General features: G+C 44.4%; 1 protein-coding gene across 5 annotated transcripts in view; it reads right to left on the bottom strand.

Annotated features, from left to right (window-relative positions):
* The window catches only part of CADM1 (cell adhesion molecule 1), a 331,788-nt gene that overhangs the window by 31,606 nt on the left and 276,776 nt on the right, over positions 1–23,406 (bottom strand). For 3 of the 5 annotated variants that reach the window (XM_039229288.1, XM_039229289.1, XM_039229290.1), the window contains exons 6-7: positions 12,241–12,340; positions 8,492–8,664 (exon numbers count right to left, since the gene is read on the bottom strand). In XM_039229288.1, coding sequence (XP_039085219.1) covers positions 8,492–8,664; positions 12,241–12,340 — 273 coding nt within the window. Of the gene's footprint in view, positions 1–3,713; positions 3,804–8,491; positions 8,665–12,240; positions 12,341–23,406 lie in introns of all 5 variants that reach the window. The other 2 variants (XM_039229286.1, XM_039229287.1) reach the window with 1 other exon arrangement.

Genomic DNA, 23,406 nt, shown 5'->3' with positions numbered 1-23,406 from the left:
TTTTCTTTGATTCTAATTTAGGAGACAAATCTGCCCCCAGGGGATGGTTTGGGTGTCTGTATTTTAACAGAGGACTCCAGGGACAATTTAGATTATACAGTTTGCTCTTCAATATTACAGCATAGATCTTCATGAATGAAACTACGTGGACAACTTGACATGATTTAAAAGAAAAAAAAGGAAAAGAAAAAAAAGCAAGTAGGGGCTTGCCAATGGCAATAGTCGAAAGAGAAATATATGGTCGGAATGTCAATGTGCATGGGATGGAAGAGACACGGAAGAAATGCACGACAAACCACAATGAGACTCTGGATGGCCCCCATTTCACTTCTGTCCCTCAAGTGGTTTTTTATTTAGAAAGGGATTCTAATGCCACTAAAGGCCCAATAGTTGTAAGGCTGCAACAAGGTCAAAGTGGCAAGCTGACATCAAATATTCTTTCCAGGACTCTAGAGCCTTCCAAAAGTCCTCCCTAGATAAAGCTACTGCTAGATGTGAGCCTTTCCACAAAGGTCAGGAGACTGGTCCCATGAGGATGGACAGGACAGAGGGACACCTGGCTCCTCCCACCCACCTGGTCTAAGATTCTAGATGGGACCAGCACGTCGGACTGGGCTCACAATTTTCTGCTTTCAAGGGTGCCCAGGATGAAACTGTAACGTGCTTTTGAGGGAGTCGGGCGACTTGGCAACTCCATGGTAGTCTGCCTCCCTGACTAGGGAACAATTCGATATCCTGCCTACGGAAGATACAAGATAACACAGGGACACCTCCTTTCAGAGAAATCAGAAATCAACTGTGCCCTTTTGAGTTTAAAAATATTATTCTATTGCATTCGTACATTTTCTTGCCCCGACTTGGGCAATGGGTTTCAGCTACTGCATCTGAGTGGGAGGAAAGAAACAGATAGCTACGGGCTGCTTCTTTCTCTTTCTTTTTCTTTCTCCCATTCTTTCTTTTTTTCCCCCCAGGCTCAGGCTTTATGTTCCTGTCACTGGATTTAGCTGTTGCAGCTTTTAAGGCTAATGGGGGCTGCAATGCAGCAAACAGTGGCAAGAGAAGAAGAGTGGAAATTAATTTAGCTATCTATTTGTCAAGACTCAGTCTGGAACATTTTTTAGGAACCAATCTTAATCTCAGGGATAGCCTGGACCTTTAAAATGGGACACACAATCATTCAGCTCCATAACCTTTAATCTGTTTGAAGTAAGGAGCAAACGTTAAATTCCACAAGTGTACTTTCCAGGCAAGATAAATACATGTAACACTGCTTGTTAAGATGCAGGAAGCCCATATGATCACATCTGTTAAGGCAACAGATTCTACGATGCTGTTGGAGCGGCAATTTTACTTTATTCTTGGGTGTGCCTGCGAGAATCTAGGTGCTCATTACCACGGATGCCTTTTGTGTGTAGACAGGGTTTGAGTGCTAAGGTTGAAAGGCTCAGGTGCATCTATGAGACCATCGCGCATCACCTGGAGCCCCGAAGCCAGGAACAGAGACACAGAAGCAAAGACAAGTCGTAAAGGGAGCTTCTATATGGACAGAAAGACAGTATTGTTTGTTTTTAAAATTTCCTCTTAAACAGAGTCTCTGTGGTTGGAACTGTGGTGACGGGGAGTTGTAGCTGTTGGGGGACACAAGATTAGCTTTACTCTGGGGTGAAAAATTAAAGCTGTGAATGGAGGCACCTCTGCTGTGTTACTGAGGAGACGGGGAGTTCAAGGGCGCCAAGAAAGGTCTTAAAAAAAAGAAAAGAAAAGACCAAAAACCCAAACCAGCCTAAGCTAGCAAGGGGCCAGCCACAAATGAAAAGCGTTGTTCCATGTTATGGAGAAACGGGGTGTTTCTACAGAGTTAAGGCTTCCGCTGCCTTGCGGTATAGACCTGGCCAGCCGCCTCGATGGAACCTTCTACAATAATGAGAGGTCATATGGGCTGGCTGATCCCTAGGCTCCTTCTGCAAAGACGGACAGACTACCTGCAAAGGGCAGAGGGGGGTGAAGGTGTAATTCATACGGACATCCAAAGGGCCGTTCATGGAAAATTTCATGAAAACCCATCGTTAAGAGCTCCGGCCCAATTTAGTTTACAACCTAGATCAGGGGCAAGAGATCATGAAAGGTAAAAACCCAGCTCCTGGGAAGTTGACAGCCTGGCTGACCCGGAACCAGTTAGCAAGGAGCATCTTCGCCGTGTTTATGAACGAGGCAGAGGAGGGGAGGAGTCTACGTGCTGTGCGACCAGGTGGCAGAAAGGACGTGGAAGAAGGGAAACAAATACACGCAGACAAGAATTCAGGAAGCGGCCTGGACGGAGTGGAGTTTAGAGTGAGACACAGAAACCAACTGATGGATTTTCAGAAGATGTTAAGTGAAGGGCGGGCGCTGATGTTTTCATAAATCACCTTCAGAAAAACCCTCCCTAGTCGGTTTTTTTTTTTAAGGTTCTCTTTGTCCCACTGTGATGGTTAAAAAGTGAAAAAAACTTACATCTACAGTCCTACTTCATAAACCTCCTCTTCCAATGGATCCTCTGGATTTCGTCATGCCTGCCTCACTGACGCCTGTGCAAACCGAACATATCTCCAGAGAGTCAGTGTAAAGGCTGACCGATCTAGGGTGGTAAAGAGGCCCTGCACACGAAGAATGATGAATTAAACAGTCTGTGTCTTAGAAAAAGTCCTGTGATAGGACTGGACCCTGGGGCACGCACCTCAGAGACCTTGCAGTCTCCTCAGATAATGGAATGAAGCTGGAAACCTATCTTTTAAAGAGATTTTTTTTTCAATAACTACTTTTACATGTTCTGGAGTAAGTCCCTGGAAACAGTGGTTGGCAGAGGCCTTACCTAAGGAAATCCTACATGTCTCGTAGACACGACGCAACCATGACCTTTCCCAGCTTAGTGGGTTGCGGAAGCTCCAAGGCTCCTAGACGAGTGCCCTCAAGTGGGAGGAGAGCCACTGGGTACTCGGAAGGGATGCGTTGCATACCCCCGCCCGTGGTGATGGGCAGGAAGAGGAGACAGTGAAACTCATTTTGAAGAGTTCCAGACAGTCCAGACAAGGTAAAGCCACAGAGTTACAACAGCGGTGGCTGCCTCCTCCACCCCTCTGATATTTAACGGAGGGCAGCGAGGGGTACATGCGTGCCCAACACGGAGAAGACAGTCACCCCCTCTGACCTTTTGACTCAGGCAACACAAGCAGGTAGTAACACTGTCAGCAGGGGCTCTGCGGGGCAAGAAGGAGGGCGATGCATTTGGAAACACGGCCCGTGCGGGCACGTTAAAGGGTGTGTGTTTTCCTTCGTAGGAACTAAAGATGGAATTAAGACAAGAAGAAGAGCCAAAGCCAGAATACTTACCATTTCATCAACCATGGCTCTGCCTAAGCTATCGACATGTTCTCTGATAGCCAGGCTGCCATTTTTCCTAGCGTTTTGCTTTGAATAGGGATGCTGGAAAAGAGAATTCTCTTATGTGCAAGCTGCAAAATATCTCACCTCCTGTTAAAGGCCTGGATGTTAAAGATTTTCTGAGGTCCTTAGGTTTCAACGTGAGAACAAAGTACCTAATGCCTCTGAAGTTCCAAAATAAAGGAACAGTTAAATGCCAAGGATTTCAAGGGAACGGTTAGACTTCTTTGCATACACACCAGAAAGACAATATACATTCAGGACAATTTTCAGTGGTAATGAAGGTACCGTACCTGTGATGATGGTAAGGATGGTGGTGGTGGTGGTGGTGGTGGTGGTGGTGGTGGTGGTGGTGGTGGTGGGAGGGATAGTTGTGGGGGGATCTGGATAAAAAAAAAAAAAAGGAAAATCAAACCCACAATGCTGAACACAACAATGACCAGTAATGACAAAACGAAGGCATGAAGACACTGAGATGTTTGTTTGGTGACTTCGCCCTCTGCAACCAAAACCCTCCCTTCCCTGCCCTCCCCGAAAGATTCGTGTCTTGTAATCTAACCCAGAACCTTAACTGGAAAAACTGAGAAAAGAAGAAAAGAGATTTGCATTAATGAAGCGAACTAGGGATGAGGAGATGTGAAGGAGAGAAGGGAGGAGAAATCAAAACAGGACACCCACACCTCGGGCTGATTTCAAAGGTGAGGTTAAGTCAGCCCAGCACCCGAGCGGGTATGGTGATTGTCATTTCGTTTTATACGTTCGCAGATGGGAGAAAGGAGGAGGGGAAGGCGCTGCTCTAAAGGGCTCCCATCGGTCAAGGATGAGTGTGTTCCTGCTCCCCTGCTCTCCATGATGGTTAACTTCATTATTCCCCATCAATACATCCCAGCAGGAAGTAAAACTACTTCTATACTTGTAATAAATACAAAGAAGAGAGAATGTCACCACTAAATATCAAGTTCCAGGCATGTGAGATTTTACTGAGATTTTATTTTTTAAAAGTCAATGAATTTTACAACTTATAAATATTAATACGTTAGTTGCCTTTGCTCCCGTTAAAAGCCTGACCTAAGTGGAAGGTGGCGATAAAACCAAAAGACTGTCTTCCATCTTGTAAACAAGGGAACGAAATATACACGAGGCTTGACCCTCAAAAGCCAGGAATCCCATAGGGAATCTTCGTCAGATGTTTGCTACACTGTATACTCTTCTATCAGCTCAAAAATTATTTGGGGACAGGGGAAGGGCAAATATGAAAGAGAAAAAAGAAAATCCTAAGCCCAAATGATCAAACTGAATGTGTTAAATTGTCAGCAAGACTTTGAACTAAGCAATCATTCTGCTATAATAGCGCATAAGACGATTTGAAGGTTTTTGATTTTAAATTTTATCTAAAGCACGTCAACTTTTTCTCCCTGACACATCTGGTGTCCTTTTATCTCCAAGTGAGCTCTCAGATTGTCTAATTAATACATCAAAACTTTAATTATATACTACACCTTTATTGGCTTTGGTACAACTTCCTGAAAGTTTCTGAAAACACCATCTTGGTGCCTGGTTGTAAGGTCTGCTTTAAACGATTCCTACTACTGATCAATAACCGGGGTTTTAATTTTCCTCGCAAACTTCTCTCACGCATACGCAATGTATGAATGTGACAGGGAAGACTCAGTAGCAAATTGCTCTGTTTTATGGGAGGCTTGGCTCGTTTCAGGTGGGGACACGGGCAGTATAAGGCAGCCTCACCCATGAGTCCAAAAGGGAATTCATTAAATAAATAATAAGTACATACATATCTACATACATAAAATCTCATCCTCCTCCAAGAAGCAGACTAATTAAATTAGCGGTTTCAAGCTACCTTTGCAGACGAACAGGCAGAATGTTGTCACGTTCCTTGGACACCTTCTTATGGAGGCCCCAGGTAAGGAAGCATTCTGTGACCTGGCAGATCACTGGGATGCACCTACCCCTTGTTGTAGGCCCCGGGAGAGACACAGATGAGCGAGGTGCACTGGCCCCTGAGCCGAGCTCTGAAGACATCCTGCGCCTTCTCCTCCCCACTTCAACTGTGCCCAGAGAGTGTCTGCTGCCCAGTGTGGGGGCAGCTGATGTGCTTCTTCCGGTCTGGCTCAATTACACTATGTATCACCCGAAAAGGAACATTTGTACCTGAGAGACTCCCCCTGATACGCTCTAATGCTATTTCTGTGCCTACCTCTCCAAGTATTGGCACCAAATGTGTGATACCCACAATATAATCAAAGGGGACCCGGAGGTCCGTTTTTGAAATATGATTTGAAAATATGATTAGGAACAAGGGGTGGGCCAGGCTAACAAGGGCAGAGACTTCAGAAAAAAGGTCACAGGACCCTTTCATTTTGTGAAAATCACACACTTTCAATTATTTTCATCACTACTGGGGTAACTGTTGTCCTCTACCTCTGGCTCAAGTGACCTGTTAACAGCGAGAACCTCATCGCTCAGATCGTTGCTAGCACTAAGAGCAACGAGAGGCCACTATTTAAGAAAATACCGAGTTGGAGCTAATGAGCTGCATTTGACACATGGAGGCTAAAAGAACCAAACCGACTGGGGCCCAGGCACTAACCAGCTAGATTCTCCAAGTATAGAAGTGACTTCCAGAGAATTAAACATGTTAAAGGCACATTAATGCTTAGTTCATAAGGCACTTTGAAAATTACCATGGTAGTACAAGAAATCACTTTTGAAAAGAAAAGCTACTCGCGATCTTCCCAAATTGCTAGAACATTTTATTAATAGACTAGCAACACCTCGGGTTGGTAGTCTAGCCTGCCACTCCAAGCAGCACTACTAGCATAGATGGTCGATGGCAGGGAGCAGAACGTAGCTCTAACAAATCCCTTGCCGAGGGTAGGTATACCGCGCTGGGCTGGGGAGGGGTGTGTGTGTGTGTGTGTGTGTGCGCGTGTGCGTGCACACTCATCTAAACAGGTAGGCCGCCATGTTTCCTGGCTTTCAGCAACACACTCTGGCCCAGCAAGAAAATTCTAAATGAAATAGTCTTATGTTGGAGGGGAGCATTCTGCTGGGAAGCAATGAGAATAAGAGGAACTACAAAGAAAGACACAAATGTCCCTGTAGACTTGGCAGTTGACGTATCGTGGCTCTGAAACATAGTTAGCAACCCTGTGAACTTGGGCAGCTTATGTGATCTTTCTAAGCTTCATCTGCCATCTGTAAAATAGGATGACGATCCTGTTACCTCCTGGCGTTACTGCGGAGATTAGAGGTGGTCATGCACGTGAAACCGTGGGGCAAAGAGGGCGCTCGACAAATGCCAGCCGGAAGCTGGGATCCAAAATTGTTCAACTGTATCTGCGGTCCACCAAATCCAGAAAATGTTCCATATCTTGAGATGTGGGAACAGCAGGTACAATAAATCAGGATTGTTTTTCCAAATAATCGAGTCTTCTGAATCCAGGAAGCATGTAATAGACAGGTGAGAGTTTGCCGCTGCTCTTGCCCACTATAAGTCTGGAGAGCAGCAAGGGAGGGGACTCGCAGGAGGCGCAAACCCTCACATAAAGAGAGAAGGAAGGATGTGGAAGCAAAAGATAGGGATTTGCCTTCCATCCCCTTTTGCATGAACAGACTCTGATCAGACTGAGGAGCAAGGTGGCTCTGTGTGACATCAACTGAAAACAGGGCATGTGGCACCCCCTTGCACATACCGGGAACGACCATCCCCCTTTACTCGGTCCTCCTTAACCACTGGGCAGAATTAACGCCATTAGACGCAGGGACCACAGACAACATGGGTAGTGTACAAAGAAAACAAATCTCAGAAGTTTACAAATAAGGTGAGTAGATGTGATCCTGTAATTCTGCATGATGTTAAAAGGGGAAAACCAAACCAAACCAAACCAAACCAAACTCTCTAGGTTAAGGATTATATTTTAATATTCATGTAGATATGGTATAAAGCATGCTTCTATTTTCTTTAAAAAAAAAAAAAAAAAAGGACAGTGACTCCTATTTGCTTCCTAAGGAAAGTGGCCAGGTTCTAGGACATAATGATATAAATACTCTATGGGTATCGCTGTGCATATACGGATGTAGATACACATACACTTACCCTTGGGTTATTTACAGTGCTAATGTGGAGAAGGAAACGCCTACACAAATCCATATATTTATACGATACTGAAGATTTCATGCCTACGGTTACTCATTCTGGGTCATATCAGTTCATGACTATGCTTCCTGATATAAAACCAACTGAGAGGCTTCAATTGGCCAGAAGAGACTCAATTTGTCATCATAAAACTAGGGAGGCAGTGCATTCCTCACTTAAATCGAGAATATTCACCATACACAAAATGGACAATAAGCTATACATGAGAAAATGGGGAAAAAAAGCTATAAATGGGAAAAAAGTTTAAAATGCTTAACACACATATGTTCAATAAATATTTGCTGGGCTAGAGAACACAATTGATAATATGCTTTAATAATCCTGTAAAAAGATATTCAGAAAACAGACAAAAAAATACATTCGTGTCTAAAGGAGTAGCTATTGGTGGTTTATGTAGCTACCATGGACCTGATATATCATTTTTCCAAGTGTTTACTGGCTTGCGACATCTTCCGGAATGTAATAGTATCATCCTGAAAACGTTCATCAAAGCAGGAGAAAGCCTAGCTGAGGTATCACAGGGAAATACCACTGGGAATAAACTTTCTGAGCTAAATAGCATTAATTGGAAAGGCTGAATTCTTCAGTCATTATTTCTAACATCATCTCCATTGCCTGTGCCTGAGGACACAGCTTTCCTACTCAGCATGACCAGGAACTGTGATCTAGCAGGAAATCCCCACGATTAGAAGGAGGGAAGAAAAGTCACTGCCCTCCCAGGTGGAGATACCGGGGTCCACCTCAGACCAGGCTCCTTTAGGTTCTTGAAGAAAACACACGGGCTTTCGGTTTTCAACTTGCCCGAAAGCTCTGGGAGTGACTCACAGGCAGCGGCTACATGTAAATGAGTCTAGTCGTCTAGGAGAGGGGGTGTTTTATGTTTCCACGTACCGTAGACATACAGCATATAATCCGAGTGAGCTTTCCCCACTGTGTTGGAAGCTTCACAGCGGTAAGTACCGTTATCTGTTTTGTTTAGGTTATTGATGAACAGGTTGGGCCCGGACAAGACAGCGTGTTGAGGCATTTCGTCATCAACCCTAACCCAGGTCACCATCACAGGCCTGCAGAGAAAAGAGGGAGAAGACAGGTGGCTTTAATGTCTCCCACCAAGATGTCTGCGTTGGCTTCTCACCCACGCACTGAATGAGTCACATGCAGGGCGGCACAATTAGAGACAGCCTGCTGGACATGTTTTCAGTTCACGGAATTACAGCTGTGACGTCCCCCCACCAAATCTGTTTGGAATATACATTTTGCTTAACATTATCAGGTGTTGAAAAACTTTCAATAGGACCGCAAGCAGGAGACTCATTATTTCTAGTTCGTCTTTAACAAATCAGCAAATAAACCAATGTGCCCTATTTTTATGTCCTGCTGTGTGGTTTCACACCAATTCAGACACGACAGAGTTCACCCATTGTTAATCATCTCATTAATTAGGGGGAAAAAATCAAATTCTTGGCCAGTGACACAAGCATTAATCTGATGGTTACTAATACACCAAGACCCTTGCTTAGAAGCCAGTTGTGATCTTTAAATGAATTTGGAGTTTTGCAGAAAGAAATGGACTTTTTTTTTTTTTTTTTACATCTGAATACTGCTTTCTTTTCACTTCTGCATTGGAAAGACCACCTCTATTCATTCTAGAAAGATGCAATCACTTCCTTTGCCCATAACCTCTACTCATAACCTGCCTCCCTCAACCCAGTCACCTTTTCTGCGTGTTCCTCGGCAAAATGCCTTGCCTTGCTGGCTCTCCAAGTCCCACACGCTGTCACCCTCTCCCTCTGTGTGTGTACCGGCAGGCCCTGTGGCTCAAGGGGGAGGCTTCTGGGTCACGGAGGGCACGTCTCTACATGGGATCCTTATGGCACTTTTTCAGAGGCATGCTGTACTGTGTTTGGGGGTGCATGGGGGGTTCAATTGGTTAAACATCCGACTTCAGGTCATGATCTCAAGGTTCATGAGTTCGAGCCCCTGCATCAGGCTCTGTGCTCTCTGTGCGGAGCCTACTTTGCAATCCTCTGTCTTTCTCTGCACCTCCCGTTCCCCCACTCCCACTCTCTCTCTCTCATTAAACAATAAATAAAGTACCACGTTTGTGTCCATCAGGGAAAAGCAAATTTCATAAGATGCTCCAGAGCCAAAACCGTACACGCACAGAGAATCTTTCAAACTCACTGACTCTTAAAACCCCTGTTCTTCAAGACAGCTCTCAGCCTCCTGTGAAATTGGGACCAGGGGGAGGATTGTGCTGGAAACTTCCATTTCACTTTTCTTTAAATTAAAAAAGAAAACGAAACAACCCAATGTTTATTTTTGAAAAGGAGAGAGAAAGAGAGAGAGAGAGAGTGCATAGGGGAAGGGCAGAGAGAGGGGGAGACACAGAATCTGAAGCAGGCTCCAGGCTCTGAGCTGTCAGCACAGAGCCCGATGCGGGGCTTGAACTCACAAACTGTGAGATCATGAGCTGAGCCGAAGTTGGATGCTTAACCCACTGAGCCACACAGGCGCTCCAACCCCCCTCCAAACCCACAAACTGAGAGATCATGGCCTGGGCTGAAGTCAGCTGCTTTACCGACAGAGCCATCCAGGCACCCCTGAAACTTTCATTTTAAAGGAAGGGCACCAGAGACGCAAGCACAGAAATACCTCCGTGAGTGGTGACAGGACAAAAGACCCACGCTTAATGATGCACCAACACTCAAGTTAGCCCTGTCAAGTAGCATTCCAATTTTCAAATGGGATGTGAAGTTACAATTTTTCTTTAATTACACATGGGTTTGTCATCACGACCCAGTAAATTATTTAAAAATTAGCACTGCATATGTCCCTCCCTTGCAGGCAATGGCAAATGGGTCTGCCCGGCCATCAGATCGAATGCCCTGCTGCTTTGGCAGCTGAAACAATCAGTGGGGGTAAGTGCTGAGAATATTCACAACATTTAATGGCAAGTTAAATTACCATTTTTATTGTATGCAATTTCTTGAGAAAATAAATAGGTAATACGCTAGAAGGGATAGCAGAGTAGCGCGTGCTCACTCCCACAACCAGACACCCGTTCCGATTTGAGAAGAGGAACAGACAAATACCCTCTCTGGCATAAATGTCCTGAAGGAAACATGTAATTTAGCATCCCCGTGCCACATTCAATTGAACGCGGTACCTCCTTCAAAAAATACAGAAACAAAATATAGGTTAGCAAAGCCATATATTGTAAATGTGGTTAATGCGGCTGGATATTGTGGCGAGAGGCCTGTGACAAGATTTTCTCCGCTGGATTGTTTTGGAGGTAAGGTAAGCCACTAACTAGGGCATAATCCAGTTTACAAAAAGAAAAGATCTCAATCTTTCGCAGTGTTCAAAGGAGAAAACGACCACTCTGCCAAAGCTTCAGGCGTATCAAAGCAGGTATCGGCAGAGGAAAAGGGAAACAGAGCCAAGACCACCTCCTATTTCCGATAGGTCGTCTTTAAAACCCCAAAGGGTTAGTAGAGATGGAAGCAGATTCTAGTCCTCGGAGAGGGGAAACATAAAACAGGGAGGGGTGAGGCGGGAAGAGAGCGGACAGCAGCCAGCGTCCCTCCGGCTCCTGTTCTCTGGTCGTGGATCGCTCCTTAGCCATAATGGGGACAGTGCTTCCCAGAGGTCCTGGGGGAAGCTTCGTGAAGATGCTCAGGGCACGAGGACTGTGATCATCATGTCGGTTAGTGAGACTCTGAGGGGGAAAAGAATCCTAGCCCCGGGACAGCAGAGGGAGCTCAATGCTGTGTTCTGCTGGGGACCACTCAGAGTCTGAGGGCTCCTAATCCCAACATTGGCTCATTCCAGCTCATGATTTATGAATTGTTTTTGTTTTTATTTTTGCCTTAAGAAACAGCTCAAAACAATCTTCACTCTCCTAGAAAGATGAGAGTCTCTCCTCTCCCCAGATGAAACGGAATGAGGTCTAAAGCGGCCCCACTCCATGGCTGTGATGAGCTACTGTGGTCCCTCTAGTTACTTGCATGCATTGGGCAGGGAAGAAATTCCCTTGTACTTTTCAGACAAATAAGAGCATTAGTACATTCTTTCTTTCACGCGATGGAGCGTACGTGTTCCTCAAGAAAAGTTCTGGGATGATTCCTTACCAACAGAAGTATTCCTAGGAGTCACTTTTATTTGAGGGAAAGAGAAGCAAAATTAAAGGTAAGGCAAATTCGTTTTCCAACGGCCGGTCCTAATCACAGCGGCTTAATTTAAGTCGGAAAACTGTCTTTCCAGTAGCTTAGATGTTAACACAGAAGGTAGCAGGTGTATCATTAGATGGTGGGCATACTAAAAATTTATTAGGATTATCTTTTTGTGTGTGAGAGAAGATAGTTCTGACAATCACACCGATGATAATAAAACAGAATTAGCTGAGATTTCAATCTTAGCTGGCATTTCATTTTTCTCCCAATCCTGACCATTAAGAACCAACCACCGATATTTATTCCCCCTTTCACTGAATACTCCCTTTTTCATAAAAAAAAAAAAACCTTCCACCCTTTACAGCAGGAGACAGGTGACAGGCTGGTGAGCTGCGAATGCACATCTCTGTGTTGTGACATTTACTGCTCATGACCCTCTTGCCAACCTTGGCCTTCAGAACTTACTGGGGCTTCCCGATGGCTTCACATGTTAACTCGAGCGCGTCCCCTTCCCGGGTGAGGCCTTGTAGAGGATAAGTCATCTGAATATGCACTTGAGGCTTATCTGTGTGACAACAACACAAAGTATAATGTTTAGCAAATGGTATCAGGCAAAAAAATCAGACTTGCTGCCACAAACCCCACACCACCAGCTCTCGCTCTCTCCCCAGCCTTATGCCTTCATGAACATCCTCCTAATTAGTTAGTAATCCTGGCATTTGCTCAAATTAAATTGACTAATAACTCTAAGGAGTGAACCGCGAGTAGATAAGAGATTCATAAGCCAAGCGCGCCACATCAAACGTTTCCTGTGAAATACATTTTGTTACATTGAAGTTTATCTCCAAACTCACTCAAGCTAAAGGAAACTCATTTGCCTTCATGCTGAGGTGAAGCCACAGATATTTGTGGTGCTCAGAATTGATATATTTTATCATATATCATATATTACTACGTGACAATATGTGGTGACAATGCATATTAATAAGTTTGCCTCTTCTATGCTCTCGATGTCAAATGGGGAAGGCTAAACTTCTGAATTCTACTCAAATGCCCTTAAGAATAAAGAACTGGGAGGTTCTGGCCGTCCCACTGAAGCTCTTTGATGTCTCAATGGACACATAGGAGAAGGAAGGACAGTGACAGGTGCTGAGAGCCTACTATCATGGGAACTGTCATTGGTGGGGGAATAACCCAGTTTTAGGGATGAGAACCCTGGTGCCGAGAGGATGAGGTAGCTAGTCCAAGGTCATACAGATAACTTAACGAGAGACAGCCTTGCGGATGTTGGGATTGCTGGTTCAAAACTACATTTCCCAATGGCCATCCATAATTACAACGAATTACAGCATCCTAAGGCAGTCAGGTACTCTGGTAAGTGGCACAGGTATTCTTTTTATTATTATTATTTTATTAAAAACATTTTTAAATGTTTTATTTATTTTTGAGACTGAGAGAGTACAGGCAAGGGGGGGGGAGGCAGAGAGAGAGAGGGAGACACAGAATCCTTAGCAGGCTCCAGGCTCTGAACTGTCAGCACAGGGACTGATGCGGGGCTCGAACCCGCAAACCATGGGATCATGACCTGGGCTGAAGTTGGACACTTAACCAACTGAGTCACCCAGGCGCCCTGACACATGTATTCTTATATCGATTAGCTACTTAAAAACTGTGTTTGGAGTTTGTAGGGGTATGGGTACGAGCCATGAATGATGGCAGGTGTGGGGCACAGGGAGGGGACCAAAAGAAGTTGGGATTCACTTAGATATACACACAGATACATTTACAAGTAAAACCTGAATGGAATTAGGAGGCTGTTTTTTTTTTTTTTTCTGTGCTGAACTAACAAGCTATTAATCCCTAAATCAGTTTTCTCATTTAATTCTGTGGCTCTGTAAATGTATATTTTTGGAAATGTACCCAAGAGTAATAAATGTGAGAGGGCAAGACATCACTTGGCTGAAAGGTCAAAACAATTTCCATAACTTTACTTTCTCAGACAATCACACCACCTAAACAACAGTCCCTTGGCCTTTTACAAGCAGTGCTTAGCTCATTAACATTCATCCTATGGACTGAGAGAGAAATCAGGAATATGGCAGGACTCAACCGATCGGAGCCGGTACGTGGCTAACGAATCTGCCCAAGGGAGTCCTCTCTGGGGTGGCTGCCTTCGAGATGCACTTGTATAGTCTCGTTCCCATCACAGATCTCTCCCTTATGTCTCTGGAAACCATGTGGCATTGCAAACCTTTTAACAGAGCCTTCTTGTACACCAGTGCGCCCTGCACGCCGTGAATTGGTAATGTTTCCTGGGAGGCTAAGTCACCTGCCAGAGGGCAGAAGTTAGCAGCCCCGAAAGCTCCAGCTGCCCCTCACAGGCTAACACGGCTCTAACCTTGGACTTGTTGGCAAAGGGAATGTTCGAGAGCAAAATGGCATGGAGGTTTCCGGGTACTGGTAACCGAGTTGGGAAAGCAGTCATTCAAGAAAGGCAGAGCTACTCAGGATAAACAGGATGATCTTGAGTGAGGACCGGCTGCTGGGCAGAAGCTAGAGCTCCCAGGCACCCTTCTAACACAGCTGCAGGCCGCAGCTTACACTAAATACAACAATTGGGTGACATATGTGAGACTATTATTTTTGGTGGCATAACACATAAACACACAGCGGGATGGTGAAGTTTACTGAAAACAAAAGACACACACACACACAAATATACGTATAACGGGGGCAGGTTATACGTGAAAACACAGGCAGCCAGAGATCTGCTCCCTTTATATTTTGCCTTCAGAAACAGCAGCACTTACGGGATTCCTGGTTAGGACACCTGTTGTCATTCTTCCCCGTGAACCATTCTGGGCAAGGCCAAATTTAAAGCCCCAAATCCGGGCTGAAATGTAACATTTGCTTATAGGTAATCTCTGATCTACGCAAGGACTACATTTTCCACGCACTGCTGATTTCCACCCATAAATTAAGAAGCACGATGCCTGCTGGCCTATGTGGAAGGTTTTTTTTTTTTTTGTCCCCCTCCCCGCCCTTGTGTAATTTACAAGCAAACAGAGAGGGTATATTTTTCAGCACAGTGCACTAAGGGCTTTACGTGCTCAACTTCCGTTAATAATACAGAAGAGTGTTGGAAACCTAATCCGGTTTTACCTCTCCTCAGTACAACCGACTTACTTAAAGGTTTTTTATGTTACTAATGGCTGTTTTCCAATTGCCAATTACTCACAGAAATTAGGAAGAACAAGCTAAGGATTTGCTATACCTAGAACTTATATTTAAAAAAAAAAAAAGACAACAACCATACAAAACCAGAGAAAATGCATCTTCAGTTTTGATAACTGATTTTCCCAATTTACTCCCCAGGTTTCTTGGAGAAACATCTACCATCTACTTATGGGTACAGCGGCCACAGTTACCTTCATAGCTAGCTGGAAAGGTAAACATGAATCGTGTTTGTATTATACAGAAAGAATGCCTCTCTCTGTTGATACATGCAATATTTATAGGCATATTATCGGACGGTGGGGCAGCTGAACTATCTTCATGCCCAGCCTATGAACCAAATAGAGAGGCTATGAGCCAAGATCCATGCCCTTCTTTTGCCCTGAAGGAGGAACTCAGGTGTGCTCAACAGGCCGACTAGACACCCTGGGATTCCACTGGTACCTCTAGAACTGAGGGATGCTCAATGTTCCCAGGAAGACCCAGACTACAAGGTGAGTGTGTCAAAATACTGAACAATTCAGATGACTGACTGACTAGCCCAAAGCTCATCATTTATATTTTAATTATGTTCATAAAGCAAATGTTATAACCTGCCCATTCTTTTCTGAGAAAGACCCAGACTCCAAGATTTATTTTTAAGTGATGAGGTAAGGCCCGGCTCATTTTCTTGGTGAGCCTTTATGCCTCGGTTGGTGTTCTAAGGCATGGGCAGATGACACTGTCTGCCCAAGTGCGATAACTATCCAGAAATGCATCGCGCAGAATGGCTTAGTGTCATTAAAAAATGGAACTGCTATATAAAAGTAAGAAAAATAGTTAGGTCTGTGCACTTATGGGATATTAAAGTTATAGAGATGGCATCACCAACAGCCAATCAATCAGGTCACGGGATCTGAGGTTTTTGTAATACACTGTAATTTTTTAAAACCCTATAAAAGACATTTAGCCAGACTCTTAGAGTGGGCAGAATTTGTTCATTAGTCAAAGTTGCACAGAGGGTTAAATACCAGGAGGCTGTAGGGCACAGTACAGTAGCAACCAATTAAAAAAATAATATTAGAAAGACATTCCAATTTGATGAGGCTTTCTTTAAATGTGCTTTGCTCTCTCCATAAAGGGAAAAATATATATAAAAGGAAACTCTTAAAGAGGTTAGAACGGCTTGCTGGCAGATTACAATTGATTTCATGCCAGTCTGACCTTGCACCACATTCTATGATCTTTCCAGAAGATGAAACTCGAGACTCTGTAACCTGTATTTCACTTTCCTATGCAAATGAAAAGTCATCGTCTCTTCTCTAGATCACAACACTAATGTATCGGGTTTTGAAATTTATTAATTAAAAAAAAAAAAAAAAAGGTACTTTGCAGTTTCCTTTTGCTTGGGAGGCCATCCTTCCCATGTACCAGTCAGGGATAGAGCTGAGGCAGGGGGAAGACGCCCCTCATATCCCAGGATGAGACTTATTACTGCAGGGGCTCCGACACTCTCTCCCCCTAAGGTTTTCTACTTCAGGGAACGTGGGCATCCAATGTCTCTGGGTGTTCTGACTGCCCCAGGGCGCAGGTGTAAATTTGCTACTACAACTACATTCAGGACACAGGTCCTTCATGGCCCTACTCAGCTTTCGTCCAATATTCTGAATATCCATTAGAGAGGGACTGAGGATTCCCGTGGAGCAGATGCGGATGGTTTCAGGGCCTAGCAGGGAGAGCTCAAGGGCAGCGAGGACCCAGATGTATCAGAGGGGCCTGGGGGAAGTTGGGGTCAGCGCCTGCGCGTTCAGCTGGGGAAGCATCAACTGGAGTCATTGTCAATCATGGAGGATTACTGCAGTTTGGAGGAGCACGGCGATGCAAAGATTAACCTGAGATTTGGTGAGTCTTAGGGTTTTTTTGAGCTCAAGGCGAGAATCAGCCCCCACGGCCCGGCTGCTTGGATGGCTGGGTGAGGGCAGCTTAGCACTGAGGGAAGACCGCGTCTGGTAGCTCGAGGTGATGGGGTCTGGTTAGAGAACAGTCACAGCCAGCTCTCAGAGGACCTCCGCATCTCGGAAACGGGTTGCTTTCTAACGTCACAATATGTTCATGAATAATTTTCACTGCCATTTGTCTTGTCTGTTTGCAAGGTGAAGGACCTCCTGCCGGTAGGTGGGTAGTAGAGTTGGGCACCGCAACTGTGCTCGTGCAGCTCGCAGCCACCGTGTGGGAGGAGGGACTGGGACCCGGGAGCACGCGCCCCACGCCGGCAGCAGGAATGCCATTCCTCCCTGTTGCAACTTGCAAGTCGTTCTGCGGATACCGAAATTACTGTTTACCCAACAGAATCAAATTTTATTCTGCAATGTTTGCGACAGAGAGTTGTTTTCAAGCGCTTGCCAAACGGGCCGCACACTCACACGGCACTCCTCCCCATGTTGCTGGGCAAGAAGAGCCTCAGGGCGTGATTTTCTCCCCAAGAAGGTTAGCTCCGTAAGAAGAAAAGTGTTCATTCTTTTGTATCCCGCGTACCTAGGATGGTGCCAGCACCTGGCACGCGCAGAAGGGATTCGATACTTGATTACCAAGTAAATGGATGAATAAGAACGTGGAGAAATATGCCATGGGGCATGCACTCGTAGGCCAAGCTCTGCTACTCACTAAAAAGACAGAATCAAATTATGAATACATCTTAACCGTGTTAAGGTTAATTTTTGAGGGTTTATGTGAGCATACGTTGATTCAAATAGAGCGACAAACTACATATGCTCCAGCCACAGGGACTGGGGAAACGGTTTTACAGAGAAGACAGAGAAACCAAGCAAGGGACGTTATTTGATTGGTTGTGACTTAAGCAGCTGCCTTATTTGGGGAAAGCCTACTTGGCTGTTCCTGATTGGTTGTGGCTTCAGTTTCATTTCTTTGGAGTGTGGGGACTTTGGCTCCAGCTTGGGGTTGACCCCGTAGGCTCCCCAAGGCATTAGAGTCACCCCAGTCCTGTTTAATCACTTCGACGGCCCTTATCACAAAATAGAACAGTATTATTCTTTCGGAAGGTCAATCCAGCTCCCCAAATCAGGTGTTCTGATTTCCTGCTTCCATTTCACTACACATGTATTTAGCATTTCTGGTACAGCTCGAGGTGGTCTCTTAAGGGAAATCATAAAAGATGTTGTTTAACCACTGGCTTTAGATTTGCAGTTTTAACTTCACAACCATTTAACCTTCCCCAGAATCGAAATCTGACCTTGAGTTAAAAAACATTAGGAGCACACATTAGACGACTGCTTTCGCTGTGTGGGTGTTCAATGTCCACAGCCACAGAGACACATCTTCCCCCAAATACATCAGGTCGGACAGCGAGCCTTGGAAGACGGTCCTTTGTAAGAGGCCTCTATCTACCGAGTGAGCCTTCAGAAGGTAGGGGTGTTGGCTTTCTTTCTTGAAGGACCATTTCATCCAAGTCTCGCTCATAATGCATTTGGCCTGACATTTACTCTTTTTTGAATGTTGGTCTCTCAGCCTCCTGCCCCCTCTGGTGCCACAGAATGCTCCAAGAACAAGCCACAGAGTTAATAATAACAGGAATTTGGCCCTGCCACCGCTCCGTGACAACGCAAAAAGTGACAGCTTAAAACATTCGTTTGAATCAGGGGGTCTCCGTGAGGAATAATAAATACCAGAATAACTTCCCTGAAACTCAATTCGTTGCTTTAAAAAAAAATACAAGAAAGGGAGAGTGGGAAGAAGAACGTAATCTGTTAAAAGACGAGACTGGAGATCAGAGAGAAGCCAGCCCAGTCGGGAAATGCCAGCTATTCGGCGGTGAAGAATACAACCTGGGAACAGAAAGGACACAGGGAAGATGGATCCAGGAGCCGCCCTTGGAAACTGTGTCTTATCTTCCACTCCGAGCAGAAAATATTTTCCTGTTTCCAGGTTTTTCTCCCTCCTTCACTGCAGGGCACTGTCGATACTAGAGAAACACTTATTTTGGCACAGATAAAGAACAGGTTTTGATCATGCCCTCAATGCCCAATTTTCCCCCAATCAGGGGAATGCAAGAAGAAATCTAGCCTTCCCAGGACCCTGGATGAACAGGAATATGGATTTACAAATTACCCGCCTATAGGGAGTCAATAAAACTCATTTTGAAAATGGTGCCTACACACCCAATGAACCATCAGATGATAATCAGAGGAGGGAAGTTATTCAAACATCCATTTCTAGAGTCTTTGTTTTCATTCTCCCTTTCAAAACTCATCTCAATTTCTCTCTCTCGCTCTTTTTATTTTAATATCCACAGACACAAAACCCTCACAAGACGAAACCCTCACAAGACGAGGATTTTTGCAAAAACACTTTAAAGAGCAAGGCTGGGATGGGGGGGGGGTGGGGCGCGGAAGCAAAAGACACACGGCAGTGATTCAAGAGCTGCGGATTCACCTCGGTCCAGAGCGAGGCTTTTCCCGCTTTGCACGGCAATCTGAATTCCACACTGAGGGTCACAGATCCTCTTTGAATCGCCAGCTTACGTCACTATGTGTTGCCACCTTGATGCTATTTAAACAGTTTCCTTTTAACGCGCAGACAGTGAACTGTTCTCCTTCAAACAGGCTTTTATTTGACAGGAGTACGTTCCTTCAGATCTGAAGCTCCACTCACTGCGCCACAATTGTACACGCTCTTGCTATAATCAACCGTGTTGTACATTTGAGCAACGCGACGTGTACACAGACACGCGGAAAAAGAAAAAAATGCACGGAAAGAATTTAGGGTCATATAGCTCAGTACATTAAAAGGCAAAACTGTTCTCTGCCTCACATCTAAGGCAGGAGAGCTTTGAATGCCAGCTTCTGTGCGTAATTATTTTCTGTTTTAAACATTTAACCGCATGCTGCTGCCGTATCCTTGCTGAGGCTCACAATGAAAGCGACGAAACTAGGAGCCTTACTGTATGTTCGTCATTCCCAGCAATGTTCCTATGAGAAAACCTTATTAATGAGCTTGCAAACGAGCACCCAACAGGGAAATGTCACAAACAAGAGCGGTTAATGCCCCAGAAAATCAAATAACTGAACACTTGGCTGATTGTGGTGCCTTTCATATTTATAATAAAAAAGAGGGGGGGGGCTTTAATTCACTAATTCTGAAGGGGTCAACACCTTGCTGAACAAAACAACTCATTTATTTATGTTCAGAAATCTCCAGATGATAAATTACATTGATGTTAATCACTTCAATGCATACTACACAATTAATATCTGTACTCACCACAAACTTAAAGATTATTAAAAGTATGACAGCATACACATCTGGCTGATTTTTCACATAATTGGGCACACCAATTTCTCCTGGTACCACAAATAAGGGTCCTAACAAACAAACACTGCAAGATTCTGTGTTCAATTAATTAGGACTTAAATCCACAAGACTAAAGCAATTCCAAGGTGCAGCTCGAGCCTGGTCTTCTGTGCAATGTGGCAGCACTCCATCTTCCCCCGCCTCCTTTCCCCGCCATATTTAAAGTAAGCTGTCTAGTGACGCGCAATGTAGGTTTTCGTTACTTCCTTTTTAAAAAGTGATTTTCTTAAAAGAACATAATTTATACAGAATTCAAATCCATGATCTGCCATTTTACCCTGTTCATACCCTGATTAATATCCATTTGTCTTCGATGAAGGAGGAAAGGTTTCCATAAGGCTTCATGTAGCAAATGGGCCAGGACTGAACCAAGGGAGTGTACTATTTAATACCAATGCCATCAGGTCAGATTTCCCTGGTAAGGTAGTTGTATGTACCCAGAGAGGAGCAATTCTGAACCTGAGGTTCATGGACAAGCTCAGATTTAATGGTGATAACCTAATGCTTACAACTGATATTATAAAAAAATTGTTTTAGGTAGCAAAGAAAAGGACATTAAAAATAATAGTTGTATATTTATTGTGATGCTTATTAAACAAAATACCTATAATAAGTAAAAATCCTAATTTGATAAATATTTTTACACAGGACTTTGTTAAGGAAAAACGATAGAGTGATTAAAGACAAATTCTTTATTTTTATTTTTATTTATTTTTTAAACATTTATTTTTGAGAGAGAGAGAGAGTGAGCGAGTGTGGGGGAGGGGCAAAGAGCGAGAGGGACAGAGCGTCTGAAGCAGGCTCTGAGCAGTCAGCGCACAGCCCCGATGCGGGCTGGCCTCACAAACTTGGAGATCATGATCTGAGCCAAAGCCAGACGCTTAACCAACTGAGCCACCCAGGTGCCCCTGAAAGACAAATTCTGAACGAGGTGAAGGTATAGATGACCTGTGGATATGGGAAAACTGGTCCTCAAATCAATGAAGTTAGGATAAATCCTTAGGATAAATGGACTCCTCAAATTGTAAGCAAAACGTGGTGAATACGTGATTTTGTTCTTCTTTTCCAGGTCTATGGGATTTTTATTTCATTTTTATTTAAATTTATGTATTTGTCTGTTTATTTATTTAAATGTTTATTTAATTTTGAGGGGGGCTGGGAGGGGCAGAGAGAGAGGGAAACACAGAATCTAAAGCAGGCTCTAGGCTCTGAGCTGTCAGCACAGAGCCTGATGCGGGGCTCAAACTCATAAACTATGAGATCATGACCTGAGCTGAAGTCGGACGCTTAACCAACCAGAGCCATCTGGACACCCCAAGGTCTATGGGACTTTTAAAGGGCTTTTAAGAAGGTTAAGGGCTGCTGACTCTAAGGGTTTGGGCCAACTAAAAAATGACTGTCTAATGTTATTCCTCATAGAATATCCAAAATGATTCCACATGCGTACAGACTGGCTGCTGAATCTCATGTACTGAAGCATCTTTTTTCTCACTGCCATCAAGACACGGTGCTGCCTGTCTGCAGAGAGAGATGAGGTGAAACCACCAAGTGCTGGCCAATGACCGACAAAGCTTTAGCGCCCAACGACCGAGGGCCTGAGGCTTCTGATGCAGGAGGCTGTTTTGGTGTTGCATAGCTGCTGGTGTTCAGGGGAGGAAAGCTGGTAGGAAATGAGGTAGAGAATTCCAGTCGTGTTTGAAGGAGCTACTGAAGGAATGTCTAGCTGACTCCGCCAAGTTGTCAGGAATGCTCCAGGAAAGGAGGGCAGTGAACCGTCAGGGGACTTCCTGAGCACAGAGTCTTATTTAAGATGCCAAACCAGACCCTAAATTCCCATTCAGGTTACTAGAAAGGTTGATAACTCTTAACCTTTTATGCAAAAAGACTTTCTCTTTATATACATTCTGAAAAATGAAGTATCAAGAATAAAATGCCTGTGTGGGTCACTTTGGTTAATAATAATAAATAATAATGATAACAACAACAACCCAGTCTCCCACATAAGGGTGCCATGTCAGAGTTCAAAAGTGATCGATAGGTGTGTCTTCGTTTTTGGAAGGCACTGGCCACTCCCCTCTGGTGGAGGGCCAGCAGTGCTCTGCCAGACTGAAGTCAATCAAATGGATTCAGATAGGGAGCTCTATTCCTTTTCTTAGAAGGACAAACCTCTCTTGAATCTACAGAACACAGAAGACAAAGACACTCTGGGGACCCAGAAAGAGTTTAGGGGTGGGGCCTGGGTGAACGTCTACTCAGGTTTCACAAAGGAGTTAATGTATTATTAAAGCTAATGGGCCCCTACAAGGAAAAGTTAATGGATATTAAGTTTGCTTAAATGAATTACATATTAACAAAGTCACAAGAAACCTACTCTCTGCCAATTTAGATAATATCTGATCATTTCTGTTTTCCCATTATAGGGACATTACACCACAATAGTTTTAGTGATATGAAAATTATAAGCATGATGCCCATAATGAAGCTACATAATGAAGGAGAAGAGACGAATTAACAAGAAAAACCTGCATTATGTAATGTTAAATTGAGCCCAACTCACAGAGTAGAAAAAGGACGAGAATGAGATTGGTATCTTAGAAGCAACCTGTTGTACCTTTTCCTGGCCCCTGTTTGGCTCGGGCAATTCGAATGAGTGATCCTGACTGTAGTGGGCTGAATGGTGGCCCCCAAAAGATAGGCCCACCTCCTAACCCCGGAGCCTGCAACTGTGACCTTACTTAGAAAAAGAGGTCTTTGCAGATGTAATCAAGATCAGGATCGTGAGATGAGGCCATCCCGCATTAGCAGAGTAGGTGCATACTCCACTCACTCCCACAGCAAGTGTCCTTGTAAGAGACACACAGAGAAGAGAAGGCCATGTCGAGATGACCTCAAGAGGCTGGAAAGACGCAGCCACAGATCAGGGAATATCGGGGGGCCCCCAGAAGCCAGAAAACACAAGGAAGCCTTTTCTCCTAGAGCCTTTGGAGGGAGGGCGGCCTGCCAACAGCGTGATTTTAGATGCCTGTCCTCTAGAACCATGAGAGAACAAAC

Source organism: Hyaena hyaena, unplaced genomic scaffold (genome assembly GCF_003009895.1).
Source record: "Hyaena hyaena isolate Hyena2069 unplaced genomic scaffold, ASM300989v1 scaffold_37, whole genome shotgun sequence".
NCBI lineage: Eukaryota > Metazoa > Chordata > Mammalia > Carnivora > Hyaenidae > Hyaena > Hyaena hyaena.
This window is presented reverse-complemented; position numbering and strand designations above follow the sequence as displayed.